Source organism: Protopterus annectens, chromosome 6.part0 (assembly GCF_019279795.1).
Source record: "Protopterus annectens isolate FY-2018-M chromosome 6.part0, PAN1.0, whole genome shotgun sequence".
Classification (NCBI taxonomy): domain Eukaryota; kingdom Metazoa; phylum Chordata; order Ceratodontiformes; family Protopteridae; genus Protopterus; species Protopterus annectens.
The window spans coordinates 287,522,611-287,546,787 of record NC_056737.1 but is presented as its reverse complement, the minus strand read 5'-3'; the positions used below and the strand labels follow the sequence as shown (position 1 = coordinate 287,546,787).

At 36.3% G+C, this 24,177-nt stretch overlaps 1 protein-coding gene across 1 annotated transcript in view; it reads left to right on the top strand.

The window, feature by feature from the left end:
* Positions 1 to 24,177, top strand: part of LOC122803823 (neurexin-3-like) — a 2,450,564-nt gene that overhangs the window by 1,677,496 nt on the left and 748,891 nt on the right. Inside the window, exon 10 of the mRNA XM_044073508.1 lies at positions 1,193 to 1,576. Coding sequence (XP_043929443.1) covers positions 1,193 to 1,576 — 384 coding nt within the window. The remainder of the gene's footprint in view (positions 1 to 1,192; positions 1,577 to 24,177) is intronic.

Genomic DNA, 24,177 nt, shown 5'->3' with positions numbered 1-24,177 from the left:
TACCACACACTCTAAAGAGTCTAACAAAGACTGCCCATGTACCATGATCAGAATGAGTATCTAATATGTGAGCCACCTGTGATGTGGATATGTTTACCAAAGGGGGGAGGCGTGATGGTTTTGGGGACAAAATGTCATAGGCATTTACATAAACTATAAGCTATTGAAAAATGTGGTTCTCTAAAATGCTGCTTTGGGCAAATATGAACTGTGGGTCTGCCGTATGAAACTTTTATTAGGCTTGCTTTTATATTGCTAGCATACCTCTGAATTTCTTAATTCAATAAATCTAGACAGAACCTATCATAATGGGGGTAGGGGCAAAGGCCCAAAAATAAGGACAGATTTTAAATATTGCTCTTATAGACTTAGAATAACAGGATTTGTGTTGGCATGCATTTTCTGAAGGATATAAAACATGGAACTCAAATGTATGGCATTATTTAGTAACCAGTCTTCAGTGATTTGCCAGAAAACTACAAATTTTATGAGGAACAATCCAAAAACATGGCAAAAAATCTGGACATTCAGCAAAAATCTGGACATTTGAGAGGTATGATTGGTAGTAATCTTAATGCACTCGAAATGTCACAATGAACTATTAGTCTAACATATGTCTCTGGCTATGAATACAAATGAATACGCTGTTAACAATTTACAGAAAAGTTATTTTCTCTTCCTAATGCATTGTAAGAGATGTTCTGTGCATTAGAAGATATGACTACCTGGAAATGAAAAAGGTAGAGTCCAGATTGAATGACAGACAAATTAAACAATCTTGCCTTTACATGAGTATGAGGATGATTAAGTGATTTAAGGAACTGTACTGATGTTTTTAGCAGACCTTATGACTTACTATTACTCAGCACTTTTCTTTTATTAATATCATGAATTATGGTGGGGGATACTGAATGAAGGAAAATGGAAAACAGTTCATGAGGATTTGGTAGTAAGACCACGCCTGAGGTTTGGCTGTCATTCAACAAAAATATTGCCTGCAAAATTATGCTAACTAGTGGTCTCATAAATGAAAAGCAACAAAAGACAAGCTAGGGGGGTAAGACAGGGTCAGTACCACAGTGAATACATTCACAAATTCATTTGCTCAGACTTTAGAGGTGCGCTCTGTTGTAGAAAACTGAATGAGAGACTTTGAACTACTAAACTGTTTATTTTGTCTTTTCCTTCTCAGGTACTATATCAGTAAACAGCCGTCGGACACCTTTCACAGCCAGCGGAGAGAACGAGATACTAGACCTTGAAGGGGACATGTATTTGGGAGGGCTACCTGACAATCGTGTGGGGCTTATCTTCCCCACAGAGCTCTGGACTGCTATGCTTAATTATGGCTATGTGGGCTGCATTCGAGATCTTTTCATTGATGGCAGGAGCAAAGATATTCGCAAACTAGCTGAAGCACAGAATGCGGCTGGAGTAAAGCCGTCTTGCAATAAACCACTTGCCAAGCAGTGTGACAGTAACCCATGCAAAAACAATGCTCAGTGTAAGGATGGCTGGAACCGGTTTATCTGTGACTGTACAGGGACAGGTTTCTGGGGACGAACCTGCGAGAGAGGTAAGTGTTCTATAGATTCAATGAAAAAACATTTATCCTTTATGAAACTGTACTTAATTTTTATTGTTAAAAAATGTGTTTTGTTATTTTGTGGCTTTTACTATTAAACGGAAGTCATCCTACATTTCTCTCTATGGCTTTATTGTTTCGCTGAAGAGTGGTATCCAGGTTCATTCTTTGGTTTATTGTTAAAATATATTTGATCTGCGGTAAACAAAACAGATGTAAAGGGTTATGCAAAGAATGTTGTAGTACTATTTGTGACACTGAAAAGCTGTCCACAAATATGAAGCAAGATTGGTCATTTGTCACTGCCGAAGATGAATGTCTTTTCAGCAGTTTAAAGTTTCCTGATTTATAGAAAGCAGACGGTCTTAAACATTCAGATTACAGTTATGGGAGGGGAATATTGACAACATCAGTATGTATGCAGACTGACTTCAACACTATGAAACTCAGCATTACATATTTATGCTGTGTTAGCAATGGAACTACAGTTGTCAAACTTCAAAATTTGTGCATTTACTTTTTATTTTTGAAAGTACTGTTCCTTTATCCCTAATAACACATCAGATTATATGAAACATAATCATATCTGCAATGTAATCATTAGCAGTTTAGAGTTAGCATATGCATAAATACAAAACAATTAATGGTAAATATCTTAATGTCATATACAGTATAAATACAATCAATTTAGTATTTTATTACTGCATTTTTTTAAACGGCAGATTGTTATTCTTTAATTGTTTTTAGGTGTGGGTAATTCTATGATTCCAATTGGATTATGCAGCACTGTGTTTTGTTTATCAGACTTCCTAAAAATGTGCTGCTCATTTAAATTGCACAGCCCACATGAACAATAGTAAGCTATGTGATTTTTCTGGTGGGTTTTGTAGACCCACCCTAGCAAACACACTTGTGCATGTGTGAGTGCGCATGCACACACAAACATGCGCGCGCGCGCACACACACACACACACACACACACACACACACACACACACACACACACACACACACACACACACACACACACACACACACACACACACACACACACACACACACACACACACACACACACACACACACACACACACACACACACACACATATACACACACACACACACACACACACACACACACACACACACACACACACACACACACACACACACACACACACACACACACACACACACACACATATACTCTCCCACTCTCTTTCTGTCTCCAGTGACTAATATACTTTGACAATTATCTTCTACTTGAGAAAAACTTAAAAAGAATCACTTGGTTTTCTAGCAAAACTCAATTATTTCTTTTTCTTTAAGATCTGCTTTTGCTAAATAGTGCATTTTCAAAAAGCTTATTTGTTGAAACATAACTGAGTAATCTATGATCTGATCAGACTACCCTAACACCTTTACATGTGACAGATACTTTTGATTTCTCAGTTTTTGTTTGTTGCATTTATTGTTTGTAGTTTATTTTCTTCCAGGTTGTATATCTGTCTGCATTGGGTAATAAAGCTAAACTTTGTTTTTGTTTATATGCCACATTTTAAAGAAATTTACTGTAATACTAAAAGACTGCATGTAAATGGGTGCTAAGAGAGTCAAGTTCTCTTATTTCACAAGAGAAGCAAATTAGTTATTTTTCCTAAGTTCAGTGTGAAAGTTTTATGGCTATCGAATACTCATACTTTGGAAAATAAAGAGGCAGCATTGATATGAGTTTAGTGATACATAATGCTGTCTGTTTTTTCACATCTTTATTAAATTCTTACATTGGTGTTTGAAAAGGGCCACCACATGATGTATTGCACCACATACTATATTATGTGCTTGCACACTTGTGTCTGCACCTCTGTGCATATGTGTTTGTGGGTATATCTACACGCATTTGTGTTTTAGGAATGCTGTACATCTCTTCAACACCACACTGCCTAACTGCTGCCTTACTAACACCCAGGAAACTCTGAGGGCCTTGAGCTCATAAAGGATAAAAGTAATAGTGGTGAACCGTTGATATGCAAATACAAAAAACAAGACAAAACATGTTATTTTTCTCAGGAGATAAGCTCTTCTCTTCCCCAAATGAATGACTATGCTTCCTCACTCTGACCCCCTTATTTTAGACATCTTGTGCCAAGGTTTTTACACCTCTGAGAAAAAAACTATCAGTAAAATAGATAAAAGAAAAGCGTGTACAATTCTTTCTTCAGAAATAACGAGGTGTGCTTTCAAAATAGAAACATATCAAATATACTTTGAGCAAAACCATATTGTTCTTATATGGACAGAGTAAGCATATACATTTGGCATTGGGATTGGTATAATGGTTAAGATGTTTACCTCACAGACAAGAAGTACAAGGTTTGATTCTCACAAGGGGAAATAGTTTTGAGACACACAGATGTGCCTCTCACCAGGCTGGATAAGTCACTGTTAGTTGTCTCTCAGGTGCCAGAATTCACCATATCACATATCCGCTCAAGTTTCTCAACAACAGGAACTGTTATGACTCTTTCATAGTCCATGTTGGTGTAATTGACTTGAGATGTACCTCTCAGGACTATATGAAGAGAGACATGATTGAGCTCACTGATTATGTGTCCCAGGCAGGTATGTCCCTAGCCTTAAGCAGCATTCTGCCGTCACCCAGAATGATACCTCAATACAAACAGAAAATGATTGACGTTAACAATTGGCTTAGTTTCTGATGTCATTCCAAGGGAATCCAGTACCTGACAGCCTGGGAAGATATGATCAACAGACCATGATGCTTTGCCAGAGATGGCCTGCATCTGTCTCATCTGGGCTTCAGGCTTCTGCAAAGGCTCTTGCCTCCCCCTATAGTGCATGTTTTAGGAAAAGTGATGAGGTTAAAACTACCAACATAAAAATTTCAACAAAACACAAATTAAAGGTCATGCTGCTTAGTCTAAACATGAAACTGCACTTACTGCAAGTATTCCCAACCCTGGAAAATGTTGACATCTGTGCAGTCAGAGAAACCTGGTTCAAAGCTATGGAGAGCACCCCACCCTTATCTGGTTACTCATCCTATCATACATTCAGACCCCAAACTGTGGGCATTAAAGCCAAAGGAGGTGGAGTTTCAATATATATTAAAGACATACACATCTCCAGGCTGGTCAAACAGTAGGACGCACAGGAGACACTCCAGGTCCAGTTAACCATTGACAAGACCCCTATTCAAGTCATAACTAGCTACCAGGCTCCAAATCTGACTCAAGATGCCCAAGCCACAAAAATGCCCAATCCACCTATTTGGACCTCTTCGAATCTATCAAGATTCAACCCTTTCCCTGATCCTGGGTGACCTTACCTTCCCGAACATAGATTGGGAGAACTACTCATGCTAGAACACAAATGCCCAGAGATTCCTTGATTTTATGAATGCAAATGCCTTGGAACAGCTAGTCGATACCCCCACAAGAAGTGATAATATCTTGGACTTGGTATTAACCAACACAAGTGACCACTGTAGCATCCCTATAGTATCATCTTCCCTGGTAAGATCCGACCACAAAGCTGCCACTTTCAAAGTCACCATCTCCTCCAACCCCCCTCTAGCTCAGATCAGACATAAAAACTTCTCCAAAGCTAATTACAGCCTCCTGAGGGATGGTATAAACAGCTTCAGAGCCCCCTCCTCCACTATAGGAACTGGCACCAATATCCAAAACTACACAAAGCACTATACGAGCATTTATATAGATTTATGAAATCAGGAATACCCAACAGGACTAAAATTATCCTCCACAAGGAAGAGTAAACATGTCTGGTGATCATCTGCAATAAATAAACTCTATAAAAAAAAGAAAAAAATTGCTGTCTAAGACCAAGAAGAAGCAGGTGCCCAATTGGAAGCAATATCTCCTTAGCCTGAACAAGCAAATAAGAGCACTAGTGAAATAATCCAAAGCAAATTTTGAGTCCAAATTGACAACATCTAGTAGAGATAATCATAAAGTCTTCTTCACATATGTCCACAACCTCAAAGGCAGCACCCAGATCTGTTCAGAACTGGTGGTCAAGGACACCACATATATAAATGCCGTAGATATAGCAAATTTCCTGGCTGACAGATTCAGTGAAAACTTTATCCCTCTTTCCCCCACATCAGTAAATCAGGACATCCCCAGTATCTGCCTCCTTACCCTTATATCGAGGAAATAGGTCATCACTGCTCTCTCAAAGGCAAAAAATACAGCCTCCATGGGATCCAATAACATCCCATGCTGCATCATACATGAAATCAGGCAGGAACCAACATCACTATTAGGCATCCTATTCAACCAAAGCCTGAGTACTGGCTTCATGCCAGCTGAGTGGAGGGCATCCACTGTTGTCCCTTTACACAAAGGTGGAGTGTCCACCGATCCAGGAAATTATTTGCCCATCAGCCTAACTAACCTGATCTGCAAGGCCATAGAATGGATTATCATGGATCTCATTAACAAGGATATTGGCAACCTCCAAACCCTTAAACCCACACAGTTTGGCTTTGTGAAGGGGAGGTCATGTCTGCTAAATTTGGTTTACTTCTTTGAAACAGTCACCAAAGCCATAGACGAGGGGAAGACAGTGCACACTGCCTACCTTGACCTGGCCAAATGCTTTGACACTATTCCCCACTCAGGCATAATAGATAAACTCTCTGAACTAGCCATCAATCCATATGTTACCAGATGGGTACCAAACTGGCTCACTGATGAAACCCAACTAGTCAAAATAGGGAAAGCCACCTCAAGCAGTAGAATCATAACAAGCATCATATCCCAGGGTTTGATCTTGGGACCGCTGTTATTTGGGATACACTTTTCTGAGGTGCAGGCTAAAACCAGTGGGCTATGGCTGACCAAGTTTTCAGATGACTGCAAGCTGGGTGCTGCCATCAATTCCCCTAGTGATGTGGACATCCTCCAAGAGGGTCTCACTCAGACAAATGACTGGCGCCAGTAACTTGGCTTCAAGCTGAATACCAAAAATACATCATCAACCCCATTGGGGGGAGTGGCATCCCCACAAATTATCACATTAATAGCAACATCCTAACCATGCAATCAGACGTGAGGGATTTGGGCACCCAGATTGTTAGCAACCTGACTTTTGACCACCATGTTGCTTCCATTGTATGGGAAGCCTTCTACATGGCCCACCACATAAGTAAGGGTATCTCATCCAAGGACAAGGAGGTCATAACATCCCTGTGTTCTTCCCTTATCAGGGCCATTATTGAGTACAATGCCCCTTTCTGCATGTACCTCGCTAAGCACATGCAGCAGCTGGAGAGACCACAGAGGTTCATCACAAGGAGAATCCAGGGCATCAAACATCTACCATCCACAGATAGGCTAAAAGCCCTATACCTCTAATGAGTTTCATAAAGACTCTTCAGAGGTGACCTCTGTCTGGCATACAAGGTGATCACAGACCCAACCTTGATGGGACTGCTACATATCCGCAAGTCAAGCGCAACTCGAATAACCCACACGGGAGGCCTCAGCATGGACTGTGATATCAATAGGACTTGTTGGAGGGACAGATTTGTGTCCCAAAGACTCCCCCATTTATGGAACTGACTCCCTCTCCACATCAAGCAGAGTACCTCTTTGCCCTTTTTTAAGGGTTAGGATATACATTGCTTCTGTTTATGTTTAATTTAACATTTTAAGATTATTATATTTTATTTATGAATATGTCATTTATAAGCAGTACCCAAAATGCATCTTGTTTAGTAGGCAGCAAGGGAAAGAATCATTGGATTTATTTATTTATTTCAGCTTTGTTAATCTTGAATGTCCAACTCAAAAGGCTCATTTTAATTAAAGTCTAAGACAGAAAAGCCCCTTGCATCAGCAAGATGATTTTCAAAAACATACAGTATAAGATTGCATTTGTTGTTTTTAGACTGGCAATTCAGGTGTCATGCATTTACTTGTATATATAAGAAAGCAAATACACTTAGCAATACCAACAGATATTTATAATATTTTATCAAGAGAACATAACAGACAATACAAGAAGGCATAGTAAGGCATGGTATAATACAGCACATAGTAATGGTATTAATTCTTGCTTATTTTATATATATGAATATATATATATATATATATATATATATATATATATATATATATGTATAAAATCTGTCTTTCCCTTCCACCTTTCCCTCTGTCACTCTGTCTCTCTCAATATATATATATATATATATATATATATATATATATATATATATAAGAATAAAGAATTCTTACAGCAAGTCAATATATTCTTGCTGTTGAAGATACATTTGGATAAATTATGTTACCTTTACTGCATGCTTATGTACCACCACTGTCCCATTTATCTTTTGTTGTTGTATACTGTTGCACTCCTCTTATGTTTGTTGTAACTCCAGGACTATGATTGAAATGGGTCATTTGTGGATCTGTCAATAAACCAAAATAAACAAACAAACAAACACAAATAAACAAACATTCATTCATTCATAAGTGTATGCTATTCAATAGTTTTGGCAATCTCAGGAAAGCTGTATATAACAATTTAGTTAAAGTACCTGGAAAATTCCTTGATCTGCATAAACATCCATGTTGTTATTTGTGGAGAGTATAGCAACAGTGCAGCATAGTAAAAGCTTGTGGAACTGTATTTATCACAGATGAGGTTTATGGGTACTTTAGAAGAAATGGAACAAAAGGAGGTGCAGAGATAATAACACTTTAGGTCCATGAGCTCTTCTTTGACTAGTTCCAGATAGTGAATGTTGCATAGGCAACATTTCATAGTGTATTATTAAATTTCGATAATACAAATACCTCTGTGTAGTCTGGGAACCACATCAGAGCAGGGATTGATAGACGAGTACCTAGACAGTAGATAATACATGTCACAACCAATTTTTATTAAATTACGAAGCAAACATTATTCAGAACAAAAACAAATTATTAAAGTAGAGTGTCGCTGTGCTTTGAAACCCTGCTTTATAGCCAGTGACCTAGCTGAATGATCTTTATATCAGAATATTTGCCCTCTTGCTACAGGGTAACATTAAATCAGTATGATTTAAACAGGTACTTGGCTGATCAGTGTGGTAGCAAAAGAAAAATATTTTATCAGGAAATATCTATATCACCTTTCAAGATCCCTCATGCAACACAAAAATAATTAAACAACACAGTTTTAACCAGAGTGCAATACACTTGGTTTTGAACCAATGCCCTAATCTTGTTTCTTGGTTGTTTGGTACTATGTCAGATAAGTAATAAATTAAATACTTTTAATTTTAATGGATGGGTTGTGGCAAAAATGCAGTTAACTTTGAATGAGCTATCCACCCTGTTAACAAACAAAAAAAGAAAGGTATCTCCTGTAAGTGCAAAAGCGAATGACAATGTTTTGAGTATGTTTTTTTTTTTATTTTTCAAATTATGATCAACAGTCTCAAACTTTAGCCACTCCCAAGAAAATGAAAAATAAAAAAAAATAGACAGTTAAATTAATTCCTAATTACACATTTCACTTTTCTGAACCAAACAAATCATAATAAGCATACTGTTGTGATGAGTGTCCCATTACAATCAGAACTGAGTGGACTTGGTCTTAGCCAATGTTGTGAACTCTGAAATTGTTACCTTTACATTTATATCACATTTGATGTAGCCATTACCCTTCACAAGCAGAGTATTAGTACTACTGTTTTACAAAAGACAAAAGATGCAAGTTATACTAGAACAACAGTGATTTCAGTAGAAGATTGCTGCATAAAGCAAAATCTGGTCAGGCTCTTTAAATGTGAAGAATTGTTAGGCGGCAATACAGTAAGCTAAATAAATAATATGTGTATGTTTTAGTTCAGCTGTAAGTGGACAGACTCAATATCAATAGATAATAATCTCTGCAGCATATTTCAAAGCAGTATATTTTTCTACCTTTGTGGCACACACACACACACACACACACACACACACACACACACACACACACACAGACGCATATATTTAAATATACACACACATATATATATAAATGTCGATCATCAAAACATTGACCAGAAAAGGTCGACAACGTGAACATTGACATGCTTCTATACATGTGCCAAGCAACAACCTTGGTATATACAAAACCCACTGAAACTCCCACACCCTCTGCTAATTATATATATATATATATATATATATATATATATATATATATATATATATATATATGTGTGTGTGTGTGTGTGTGTATATATATATATATATATATATATATATATATATATATATATATGTATGTATATTCTAACAAAGCTAGGGAAAGGCCATATTTTCCAAGTAGAGAATTGTGTGCTGTTGCACACTATATTTGTAGTCGACTAGATTCTGTTGATGTTGACTAAAGGTAGAGTTGATGTAATTCAGTAATCAGATATGTGTGTGTATGGATTTACTTTACACGCTCAATGTTTTAAAATGTCGAAATTCATATGGCTGAGACCATATAATTGACATTTTAAAACATCAAACCTGTAAAACAAAAACAACACAATTTTCTAGGATGTTTTTGCAGGGGGCAAATTCCCCCCTGCACCCCCACACCCCCCACTATTTAAATATACCAACTCCGAGATCGCACTACAGTGAGGAAAATGGAAAATTTCCCATTTCGCACTGTATGGAGATCTCCGCTTAACACGTTCGATGTTTAAAATGTCGATTATATGGTCTTGGCCATTTGAATTTTGACATATTAAAACGTCAAGCATGTAAAGTGAATATGTGTGTATACATATATATGTATATTGCATTAACGTAATTCTGTATTCCGATATGTACTTGTGTGTGTGTGTGTGTGTGTGTGTGTGTGTGTGTGTGTGTGTGTGTGTGTGTGTGTGTGTGTGTGTGTACACATATATGTGCATTGGATATGCATAGCCATATTCTGAATTGTACTTGTACATGCTAGATAGATGCCAACATGTCTTCGTTTCCATGAAGTTCAGACACTTTCAAGTAATGGCTTCTCATCATACTTAACAATTCTCATTGATAAGCCTGGCTAGCCCCTCAGTTTATTAATTGTATTATAAGATCTATCACAATACTAAAATGATTCCTGTCAGGCATTGTAACTTTAATTTCCTTTGACTTCGATACTTAGGAGGGGATTACAGCAACCGTTGTCTTAAATTAAGTTTCTTAGCTGTTGCACTACTGTCTCATTGATTTTACCCACATCCCATGGAACAGTGGTCGTGATTTATAGTAATTGGTTATGTCTGGCTCTTCTCAGTCTTACATGTTTGCTGAATGGATATTTGATTTGTAATAGTTCCATCAGCCATCCTAAGCATGCTATTCCCTCACTGTCCTGATGAAGTGTTCTGTTTAAGAATTGAAGCACACCTAGATCAGTGTTATTTCAGTGCAAGAGCCTTTATTGCCACTGCCTTTATTCTGAATTATTTAGGCCCAGCTAATGGAGTACAGCCTGCATGCTTACTCCAGAATGATAGGTATTCTTGCAGGTCACAAGGGCTGTTGAAATAAGTCTGTACAATATATGGGAGTTCTTACTAGTGACCACTCAAGCATTCTGTTTTACCTCAGACCTGTTATATATGATTTTAGTGAATCTTATTTTGCTTTTCCTTCAACATCGTTGCTTGTACCTGCCATACTCAATGTCTTCCTCCATCTCCATATTAAGTCTATGGCTGTGAACTGCTTATTAACTGGGTGAGGGTACATAGGTTAACAGACCTTCAGCCTTAAATGATCTATACCATATTTTACACTGTAGTCAAATGCTCTTAGTAAATGGAAAGCTGGCACAGGCAGAAAGGTATTTCAGCACGACTGTATGCAAAAGCTGGCAAAGATGTAAAAGGAAGTGAACAGCATACCAAAAACTAACTAAATAAGTAAATAAAGTATGAATATTACAGAGACAAGTTTTTCAAAGTAGTACCTGATTTTCTGTGAATGCATTCTTGTGGAATTTTTATTTTTATGTACACAAATGATAACTAAAAATCATAATGTTCCCTCAGGCTTTCTTAGATATGTATGTCCTGATATATTCTCTGTCTTCCAGATCCCATTCTTCTGTTGTCATTTCTATAACTTTTCTTAAATCTGGACTCTCCAAGACTGTTGCAGAGCAATTAGCTCCAGTTTTTCACTACCCTCTCTGTGAAACAGCGCTGTATCATTTCATCTTTGAATCTTGCATTGTACTTTTCTTTTTTTATTACTTATTCATTTGCGTCTCTCTTTACCCAGAATGTCTGAATAGGCTGATTGCATTTTCATTGAAGTCCTGTAGGGAAAATATCCAAATATACTATTATTAGTTGTGAATATATATAATATGAGAAATATGCAACTAGCCGAATAATTTGCCATCTTATGTCTTGTATTTGTCCAGTCTTGTTACAGTGCCTACCAAATGTGACATATATACCTTTAAAACATTCATACATTTTAATATCACCTTTTGAACTGACCCCCCCTCCCTCATGATCTTCCTTCAGACATTGCTTCTTAGTAATCTTCGGTCTTACTATACGTCATGTATCACTCAGCCTAAACACATTCAGTTTTGTCATCTTAGCATGTTGCCCTTTCAGTTAGCAAAAGGTTTTTCTTTAATTGTGTGTTGCACATCAGCTAGTCTGGCTCCATTGAATACAGGAGCAAGTCCAGATCCAAGACTGGCCAGTTGCCTGAAAGTTGGATGAGCCAATTAGACGATGGCAGGAGTAAAGGTACCGCATCAGCTCACTTCTCTAGGGGAGGATGTTCAAGACCATCACCTACTGTACATGAATCCACAAAGGAAAGACAGCCTGCTTTCACATCTATGAGCTTTTATGTTACCTGCTGGAGTGGTGGGGAAGGGTTTCCATCAGAAAATGGGATGTGTCTCTCGCTCTCTCTCTCTCCTGTGGCATAAAGGTATAAAGAAATAAACAAATGCGGAAAAAGCCCAAAATGAAGACTTGAAAAAAGCATAGAGGCCCTTGAGTGTATCACACCATAAGCTCCATGCCTCTCGAAGAACTGTACCAGTCAGTGTGTAAAACCAAGTCATTTTATTTCCAAAAAACAGGTAAGTGCTTCCATATCAGTTGTACAGTACAGACCTAAAAATACTCACTAATCAGGCAATTTATAGTGTGACAAGTAATAATTAACTGCCAACATTTTCTTTCAGTTTTTAAAGACATACATAAATACAAAATCTTCTGACAGTATGACTACATAAAACATACCATGCAGCTTAATCATACTTTGACTAGTCAGTTGAGCTTAATCATGTAAAAATATGTAAAATATAAAATATGTGAAACCTATTATAATTCAAGAGCTCTCTTTTTAAGAACTGGGGTCAGGGAGAGATGCTCATTTATACTTGGTGGTATATTGGACTGCAACTTTATAATCCAATACAATTCTCTTAACTCCAGAGATAATATGCACTATCCACCCCTAGGATGTGTTGATAATTGTTCCAAATGGCAAACTTAAAACATGTGAATTTGTGACACTGAAGTGAATAAAAACAAAAAATACAAAGAAAAAACTACAAAGAAAAAACTAGCTCAAAAGACAGAAAGCCAAACAGGGCAGCTAAAATCCCCACTGAAGTTGCAGAATGCTTATTCAAGCCAAAAAATCAATTTAGGAGTAGTCCAAGTGTAAAACAGGGCAGCTAAAATCCTCACTGAAGTAGCAGAATCCTTATTCAAGTCAAATCATCAATCCAGAAATAGTCTAAGTGCAAAACACAGCTTTATTAAATCCACATAAAACAGATAAGAGCTTTCGTCCCAGAACACTAGAACTTCATCAGATACAATAAAATTGTAAAGTCCCCCTTATAAAGACATGTGGAAGGCATCATAATCATGAAATGAAAGAAGACTCACCCCCTTAACATTAAAATGGAGTAAAACAGTTGTATGAAATAAATATGCTATATAAAATAGTTTGTTCACTATTAAAATGGAATATAACTATGTAAAAATATATAAATTACAGTATTAAAAAGTGTTTATCAAAAATAATAATATTTAAAATATATAATACCATGTTATTTATCTGTCTAATGCTTTGAGCTTTAAAAGGGAGCTGACTGAAATATTTTCATTTAATCCTGGACAGTTACCTGCACCAAAGTGTAACTGCCAATAAAGCTCTCTCTTTTCTAAGAGTATGGACCAAGCTCCACCTCTAATGTCTGTCCTTATACTGTCTATTACAAAAAAAAAATAAACATATATTCTTTATTGATTGTCCAATATGTGTTTGCTCAAAGCATTGGTTAACTTTTTTGTTTTGATCTCAGAGGTGCTCATAAATGCAATGTTTTTGTTTCCTGTCAGTTTTACCAATATAAAAACAGCAACATTGGTTACAAACAGCACAATAAATCACTCTTTCAGAGTTACAGTTACATCTATGATGAATTTTAAAATTAACATTGTTGATGTTAAAAGTGTCTCTTTCCTTAATGTATTTACAAAAGTGGCACATACCATCACATTTGTTCATATAACCAAATTTGTGCTTAAGTCCATTTTGTTTTATTTCAAATACATGTTTTAGAATCCTACCCTTCTTATAAACTATGGTTGGAGCTATATCATTGACGGGTCTAATAGCTTTATCTTGTCTTAGGAGGGACCAGTTCTTATTAAGTATTTGTTTTATTGCAATGCTGTCAGAAGAAAAGACAGTTATTAAGGAAGTCCTGTAGTCACTAATACCTGAAGTAGTGGTTTGAATAATAATGTCATTATTGGTGTTAGGGCTCTGGTGTCCTAACTCTTCCCCTAGCAAAGGTAGATAAAAAGCCCTTTCTCTTTTATTAACAATTTCGAGGAAAATCTCCATGACAAAATTAACAGCATATCCTCTTTTCAGAAACATATACTTGAGTGTATCACATTCAGACAAAAATCTTCCATAATAGACATCATCCATGCAGCACAGACAAATTGTCCCTTTACTATAGCCTTCCTCTGTTTCAGTGGATGAAAACTTGGATAATGAAGTAAAGAATTTGAACACGTCTCTTTTCTGATGATTTTTGATATAAATTTCTTCTTTTGATAATCCTTAACAAGGACAATGTCAAGAAAGGAAATTTCATCTAAATGATGTGTGTAAGTAAACTTTAAAACTTCTGTAGTGGAATTAATATAAGTACTAAATTCATTAATTAATAACTCAGCTCCATCCCATAAAATAAAAATATCATCAAGATATCGATTATAGTGTTTGATGTAACCATAGAAATTCGAGGGAAAAAGGAATTTCTTCTCCCACTGTGTCAGAACTATATTGGCATACAGACCACCACATGCCAACCCCATAGCTAACCCTTCTTGTTGTAGAAAGATTTAGTTGTTAAAAAGAATGAAATTGTTTTTAAGCACAATTTCCATAAGGTGAGTTTAGAGTAATACATCAAAATGACCAACTTTCTTTGCATAAAAGAACTCACTGAATCAATCAAGACCAATACTGTGAGGAATAACTGAGTAAAGGTTTTTTATGTCAGTAGTCAGAAAGACAAAAGTGTCTTTGAAAGGTATCTTGTTGATAGGTTCAAGGAAGCTCCAGGAGTGTTTACAGATATGAGTTTCATTAAAAACAAAATGTTTTAGTTTATGGTCAAGATGTTTAGCCAAGGGGTGTGTAATGGATCCCTTAGCATCTACTATGGAGTGCATGGGTGGTTTTGTTAAATTCTTATGTAGCTTAGGTAAGCCAAACATTACTGACACTCTTGGATGTAAAACTGATAAGTAATTCAGAATTTCAACAGAATTAGAACCTTCTGTAAAGAGGTGTTGTAGTTCACCCCTTATTTTAGTGTAAGCACCATTCAATTCATTGATGGAAGATTTTGCATAGGTTTTACTGTTTAAAATAAATAGCATCTTATTGTTGTAGTCATCTAAGTTCATTAACACAACACCACCCCCTTTGTCCAGTTTCATAATCCTAATTCTATCCAACACATCCTTGATTTCATTAATGGTGGAAGTCTCCTGAGTATGAATTTCAGTATTCGTCCTATGCCTAGTAGAGAGGTTACGTATATCTAGTTCACACATTTTCTCAAATAAGGAAATCATAGGATGTAATGGAGGGTTGTAAGTGCTGGAAATGGCAAGGGGGTTAACAAACTGACTAGATAAAGAGTTCTGCAACAGAACCTTTAGGTTCAGCTTGCAGGTGTATAATTTTAGATCCATCAAAGTGGTGGCTACATTACACTTGTATCGGGGTACAAAAGTGAAACCCTTTGCAAAAATGTCACAATGTGAAGTGTCCATACAAACATTAGAAAAATTATAAACTTTAAAATCACCTAAACAATTCGTAATAATGTTACAAGGGGGTAGAATATGGTCATGGTAAGTGCCTATAATGTCAAAAACATCAGTATGTTCAGGGGAATCCACTTCAATTATTTCCTGTTGTTGTTGCGATTGTAAAAGGTTCTCCCTCCCCTGTTGGATTGTCCCCCCCTCCCCCATCGATTGTTGTGGTGTTGAGAAAGATTTTACATGTCTACCCAGTCATTGTCCTGTGGGGGGGCGCTCAGTTCTTTAGACGCTCGGAGCGTCTCAGTGGGGGGAAATCTGCCTGGTCTAAAAAAACTTCCTCTGAACTATTGTTGAGCTTGAGATTCATTAATGCATTATTATGATGCCTTCCACATGTCTTTATAAGGGGGACTTTACAATTTTATTGTATCTGATGAAGTTCTAGTGTTCTGGGATGAAAGAGCTTATCTGTTTTATGTTGATTTAACAAAGCTGTGTTTTACACTTGGACTATTTCTGGATCGATTTTTTTGGCTTGAATAAGCATTCTGCTACTTCAGTGAGGATTTTAGCTACCCTGTTTTGCACTTGACTACTCCTGGAATGATTTTTTGGCTTGAATAAGTATTCTGCAACATCAGTGGGAATTTTAGCTGCCCTGTTTGGCTTTCTGTCTTTTGAGCTAGTTTTTTGTTTGTATTTTTTGTTTTTTCAAGTTGTTTGTATGGCCAACGAGGGCAGCTTTGCTTCATCCCCCCAGCTACTGACTCAAAACCCTGATTTTGGTATTTTGCAACAAGCAGTAACAGAACTTACTTCTATAGCGCAGAATTTGGCTAAGAAAGTGGATTCTCTTTGTGCCACTCCCCTGATGAGATGACGTCAGAGGTAATTTCTGCCTTAGTAGAGAAGGCAACATGGTGGCTCCATGCCTGAGAAATGTTTTAACTGCTTCTAATCTTTCAAATGCCTCCCAAATGAGCTCTGGACCTTCCAAATCTTCATTGGCTGGTATTTTCAGCACTTTTACAGCTTCTATTCCTTGTGGACAGCGAATCACTCATGGTACAAGGATTTTAACAGCTCAACATCAGCACCTGTATTAAAAGACTGGTTATCTGCTTCCATTAATTTGAATCATGGACATTCAGCCAGGACTCATGCTGGTAATACTAATTTGCAACACTCCTTTTGAAGAGTTTGATAGGCGTTACCCTAATGGTTTACAGCCACATTTTCTCTTTTTAAAGAACTTACTGCACTATTTGACCAGCATTCCGCAGTGGTGCAGTGGTAGTGTTGTTGCCTCAAAGCAAGATGTTCTCCCTTTCGATTCTCAGCTAGTGTGCAGGGAGTGCCTTCTGTGTGGAGTCTGCATGTCCTCCCCACGGGTCGAGTCACATTCCGAAAGACATGCATGAATGGGCATGCCTTTGTTGATGGTTGGGTGTCGAGCTGGCAACTCGGCACAGTGAAAATCTACTGCCAATCATTAGCGGACCGGAGTTCCACTGTGGTGACCCCTAACTGGGAAAAGCCGAAAGACAACAACAACAACTGCACTATTTGACCAGCATGGAATAGAATATATGAATGTTATTATCAAACATAATGAAGTTTTGATAAATTAATTAATTGAGACTGTCAGTGATATGGATAATAACATTTGTAGTCATATACACTATAATGATTTTAAATATGAGCATATTCGCGTTTTTAAGAGCATTGATGAAATGTGTTCCAATATTTTTCTAACATTAATCGCAATACCTGGCTGAAAGAGGGTTCGACCTTTCAGATGGGTTTTGACAGACAGGATAGTGAATTTGGTACTTTGGATAAACAACTCAGGTCGTTTCAGGACATGGTTCTGAAATATAGAAAATACCAACTCAAATGCGAATATTTATGAGAAAGCATTAAAACTGAAAGAATACCTAAAGTGCTTCATTCATGGAAGTATCCAGCAGGTCTTGTCAACAACTCAGAATTGCACCATGAGTTAATTGTTTTATTCAATAAACAGGGTTGTGAACTTTTGCAGACATTGGTTAAACATTATGAAAAGCAAATTGTTGAATTACAAAAATCCATTGAGACTCTGGATTCATCTATTAAGAAAGATTTGTTATTTGACATTAAAATGGAACAGTACAAAGCAATTTTTGTTTAAACTGACTGGGTTTTACAGGATCTCAAAGCTAAAAAAACTAAGAAATTTTTTAGGGACCAACAAGATTATTCTAAGGGTATAGCATACCCACGTCCGCCAGGTAGTCATCACATTGGGGAGAGTGGTGAGTGCATTAATTTAGACAATGTCAATGGGTCTGGTTCAGATGTTACTGATGTACAGGAGAATGTGCATAATATACCCCCTTTAGAACAGCCCCCACTGAGGAGATCAGAGAGATTAATGAGTGGGGGGGGCAATCAGAATACCGGTCAACAACATTCAACATATCAGACCAATTATTCCCAACCCCCACCAAGCTTGGTATCAAGGGAATGGAAAGGGAAGAGGCAAGGGGAGATCAGGGAGGAGAGAGGAGTACTGGAATTAAACACAGATTCCAGTGTCAAGACTGTTTATAACACCCTTGGAGATTTTAAAATATTTAATTACAGTCATGTTGTTGTTACCGAAGCCTGGGCCAATCTTTTTCAAAAGGGCATGACATTTGTTCCTGCACAAAAGGGCAAGATTGATCAAATTCTTGTTCAATTCAAATTATATTTAAGAAAATTGAATTTTAACATTATTTTTGACAAGGAACAACAGAATATTTTTACACAGGTTAACAAGAAACCTAGTGTTTTCAATCCACCACTACACCCTTTTATTTTTAGTGTTTGAGAAACTATGTAAAGATGAAATTTGAAGGATTATGTCTAGTCATTTGAAATGTCCTGTCAATTTAACCACTGATGAGTTTCACTTATTACAGGAGATCAGAAGTGACACCTCTATACGTATCATGCAACCAGACAAGGGTGATGGCCTGGTTGCCATGAGTCAAAAAGATTATATTAACAAGATTTTAGCCATTTTGTTCACGGATGTCTACGTGGAAATTTCTATAAATGAGCTTAATGGTGCACTGCACCAGATTGATTTGTTCTTGGAAGACCTGGTTCTTAACAACTGGATTTCCATGGGTGTTTTGGACTACCTCAAAGTTCAATTTCCCAGAAAACCTACAGTGTTCAGGCTTCCAAAGGTTCATAAATGTTTGGAAGACCCTCCACTGAGGCAAATCATAGATGCTAAAGGTTCCAAAACCTTTTTCATTGCCAAATATATTGACCAAGAGACAAAAGTGTTGTTTAAAAATGATTCCTTTTTACTTAAGGATTCATGGGATTTTCTTTCTGTGGTCAATGACACTTTGTACAGGGATGACATAATTTTCGTATGTATCGATGTCAAGGATCTGTATTCTAGTATTCCCCATGACACTGGTATTGACTGTTTTTTTTTCAATTTTTAGCCCTTCATTCTGATTTAGGTCATGACAAAAGTGTTTTATTAAGCAGTCTCATGGAAATTGTCTTACAAAACAATGTTATTAGTTTTGAGGGCCATTTATTCAAACAAAAACTTATGGAGTGGCCATGGGTTCTGCTTGTGCTCCTGTTTTGCCAATGTCGTAATGGCATTTTGGCAAATTAACACTGTTTTTACTTCTGAATACAAAGATTGTTGGTGTCTATACACGTGTTTTATTGATGACATCATTATTTTTTGGCATGACAGCATGGAAGGATTAGATGAATTTTTTGCATTTATTAATAATTCAACTGAATTTTTAGGTTTTACTATGTCTTGTGACAATGTACAAATCAACTTTTTGGATGTCACTTTGGTTAAAAACACTTCATTACACAGATTTGAGTCGACTTTATATAGGAAGCCTACTTATTTGAATTTGTACTTTCATTTCCAAAGTTGGCACCCCATTCATCAAAAGAAGGCCATTGTTAAAGGCCAATGTGTCCGACTAGCCAGAATGGTCAGTAATGAACAACAATTCTTTGATGAATGTAGTAAACTTTTGGATATGGTTTTGAAAAGGGGCTACCCTCAAGATGTTTTAACAGAAATATTTACTGAAGTCCAGACAAAGAGGTCCAATGGGTTTTGCATTCCCTTATTGGGTAACTCCACAGTTCCAGATTTTATCTTGGAACTAGATTCCTCTAGGAAATTATATACCAAAGTGCTTATTTTGCCCTTTAATTTACCATTTAAGGACATTAATTATATTATCAGAAAGTTTTGGGGAATTTTTAAATGTGATCAAGACATTTCCAGTAAAGTAGGTGAACCACCTATCATTGTATACCAAAAAGATGTGTTTGAAAAATCTCATTGAAAGACCTTTGTTATCTGTATCTTTGGGTAAAATGTCTAAATGTGGAAGGTGCTCACAGTGTAGATTTATTCTTGAAGGTACTGATTGTTTTATTTATGGTTTTGGACAAATCAAACACAAAAGGAGATTTAACTGTGACAGTAAAGGTATTATTTATGTTGCTTTATGTCAATGTTGTGACTGTTTTTACATTGGCAAAACCATTAGGCAATTTAGATATAGAATTTATCAACACAATTATGACATTTCTAAAAAGGACGAACACAATGCACTTTATAGGCACATTAAAAATTTCCCTACACATACTTTTAAATTTTCTGTCATTAATAATGTAGCCATAGATCCAGGGGGGATCCTTGTGACATTTTCCTTGAATTTTTGGAACTTAGATGGCAGTTGAAATGTAATGCATCTTGTTTGCCTGGGCTTAATGATGTCATTTCCATTGCTAGTTTATTGAAACTTAAATCTATGTATGCTATTTAATTTTATGCTCATACCTATGTTATATATTTTTGATATATTTATACATTTTTAGTATTTTTAAAGTTTTCTAACAGTCTACAATTTATATTCAGATTTACTGTATCTTTCACAATATTTGTATATGTGTATTCATGTTCATTTATTGAAATTGTACATTTTTCACATTTTACTTTAACTAAATAATTGGGTTCATTATCTGTGTGATGTTTTTGTGGGTATTTATGCTGACTGTTTTGTATCATTCCTTGTTCTGATGAAGTCTTGCTATATCAGCGGATGAAAGCGCTCAACTATTAAATCGTTTGGTTCAATGCTGCTGTTGTCTTTTTTCTACATATTGGTAATTTGTTTCATTTTGTGACTATATATATATATATATATATATATATATATATATATATATATATATATGAACCTATCAGTTCCACGAAAACATACTTAACCAATGACCAGATCACTGAGACCACATCACCGACAGAGCAGATCACTGACAATGGTAAGTAGTGCAGAACGGGATGTATTTCAATTTCCGCAATGTGGTGCGATCTCGGAGTTGGTATATTTAAGTAGGGGGGTGTGGGTGCAGGGGGAGTTTGTCCCCTGCTATACATGTTTCCTTTTGTTTTTTAATTGTATTTCGGAAACTGCAATACATTCCGTTCCGTAATACTTATACTTACCTTTGTCAGGGATGTGTTGTGTTGGCGATGTGGTCTCGGTGATCTGGTCATCGGTTAAGTGTGTTTTCATGGATCCGATATGGATCCATATATTTGTTGTGTGTGCGTGTATGTATCTAAATATATAGCCTGCATGCACAATACATTGCTAAGGTGTGACAGTAAATGCGTAAAGCATTAAACATTATTTACAAGAATGCATACATTATTAATGCTATTGATGCTTATTTGGCTAAAAATTGGTGGATGCAATGCCTAAAAACTATTGCTATAAGTTTATCATTTTGTCCAGAAGGCTGCAACAAAGATAATCCAAACAGAAAGAAGATTAAGAATGTTAATGGATGTCTGTAGAAGCTTTATATGTGCCCAAGGAAATGACAGCAAATGGTAATGCAGACTTCCAGGTAACAAGAAGAAATAAGAATGCATATTTGAAAAAAAAAACACTGCAAGTAATTGTAATAATAAAACAGAATGGGAAAGACAAGGAATCTCTTCAAGATGACTGGTAATGATAAAGGAAACTTCCATGCAAAAATAGGCACAATGTTTTGTGGAAATGTGGATACCGACTCACTTTATTTGATCATAAAGAATCTGTATGCAGGTAAAAAAACAACAGTTTGAATGAAATATGGAATAACCGGTTCAAGATTAGAAGATTAGAAGATCGTATTTCTCACCTTTCTTTTTTAATTTATATACCAAGTATATGATGAAAACATTTAATTAGATGAATCAAAATGTTGGAATCAAAATTGCCGAGTGAAACATTGCCAGCATTAGATATGCAGACAATATCCCTCTGATGGCTGAAAATGAAAAGGAATTGAAGGACTTGTGGATGAAGGAGAAAGTGAAAATCGCAAAACCTGGTTTGCTGTTCAGCATTAACAAGTAAGATTATGTCCTCTAAAAATGGGCTACAAGTACAGATAGTGGCAGATTTTATTTTCCTGGGCTGAAAGATCTCGGCAGATGGTGACTACAGCCATGAAATTAAAACACATTTGCATCTTGGGAAGAAAGCTGTGACAGACTTTTAGTAATAATACATAAATATGTCAGTTAGAACTTAATGGAGAAATAGTGGACAGACTGGCCTGGTGTGTGAAAGTCATTGAGGACCTGAAAAGTGAAGACTGACTAAACAACTAAACGGCAACAAGCTAATAAGAAACTGCCTTTTGCTATTGGCTATCTGATTGCTTGTTTTAGCCAAGGGCAAAGGGATGTGGTCCACCAGGATGACCCTGCAAGAAACATCAGTTCACATACTGAGATTTGCTTTTGTTATGCAGTATGAATGCTGAAATTATGGTATATCTATTTGAGAAGAGTCCAGTTAGAACTATTAAATGATTTCCTAGAATTCAAAATGGGTACCAGCATTGTGGTTATGTTGTCTGGTAAAACAATTCCAGTTAAGAAAGGATTTCACATGTATTATTTTGAGTTTGTTTAACTACATGGGCTCTATCCATGTTCTTTCCTTAAATCATTTCTTTTGTTAAAGGTCTTCCTGGCAGAATAGATGTCTAACAAAAACAGCAGCCTATGTATTCAGTGTAAGCATTATGGCTGATATTTACCCTTTAGCAGGGTATAACAAGGTTCTATAAAGGCATTTTCTATTCAAGCTATTTTTGCAGAAGTTTAAGTTCTGTGATCATTTGGAGTGGCTGAGTTATAATACTAACTTGACAAGTTGGGACCATATGTGGTACCCTCAAATATAAGACCTTAGTGCAAATACATTCTATTCATATCCATTCACATAAGGAGTTGGTACAAGCCTGAGTGAAGCTTATTTTCAGAGACATGCTGTGTCACTATTAGATATGCTAAATATTAACTCTATATATGCAAATGACTTTTTTTTTCTGTAAAATCAGTAGCAACAGCTAGAACTTTAGAGACAGTGCCAATCATCAGTTAAATATTTATATCATTGTATTTGAAGTCAGAAAGAAATAATTCAAGGCTGTTTTGATACATGGGACAGAGAGATATGATGGCCCTTTAAACTCTGTGTGCAGCTAATTAAGTATAGTTAATGTTTTTTTTTTAAATCTTATTCTGGATCTGATTGTGCATTATTAAAAAGAAAATGGTTTCACAATGATAGTAACTTAAGTAAAATGCTCATGCATGTCCAAAGCAGGGTTAGGGGTTGGTGTAATTGTTAAGGTGTTTATCTCACAGGCAAACAGTACAGGGTCTGATTATCATCTCACAAAGCATGGCTAGGTTTAAAAAGACCCCCTAGGCTCATTATCCTAGCAATCTTTTATGATCCTTACGGAAAGGATGTGTTCATTTTAGTCTTTATTTTGCTGGTTATGGATTATCCATTCTAGAGATTTAAGTATTCCATGTAAGATCTTGCGTATTCTTACACTATTCTTTGGGTTGTACAGGTTTAGTTCTTTACATTGCCACCAGGTGTGGTATCACATTACTGAGAAGTAATATTAATACGAAAGGAGCACAACAACTTCTGTTGTTCAATATTTTGTCAGACCACAGTATAATACTTTACCGCTTCCCTCATGTTTTGCTAAGTTTCAGATAGCTGAATCTTAAACAGAACTGGATATAAACTGGCCAAGCTTCAGAAAATGTCTTCATTTTGGTATATTGTGCTCACTTGTGTTAGTTACTAGTTTTGTGTGTGCGTACTTACCTAT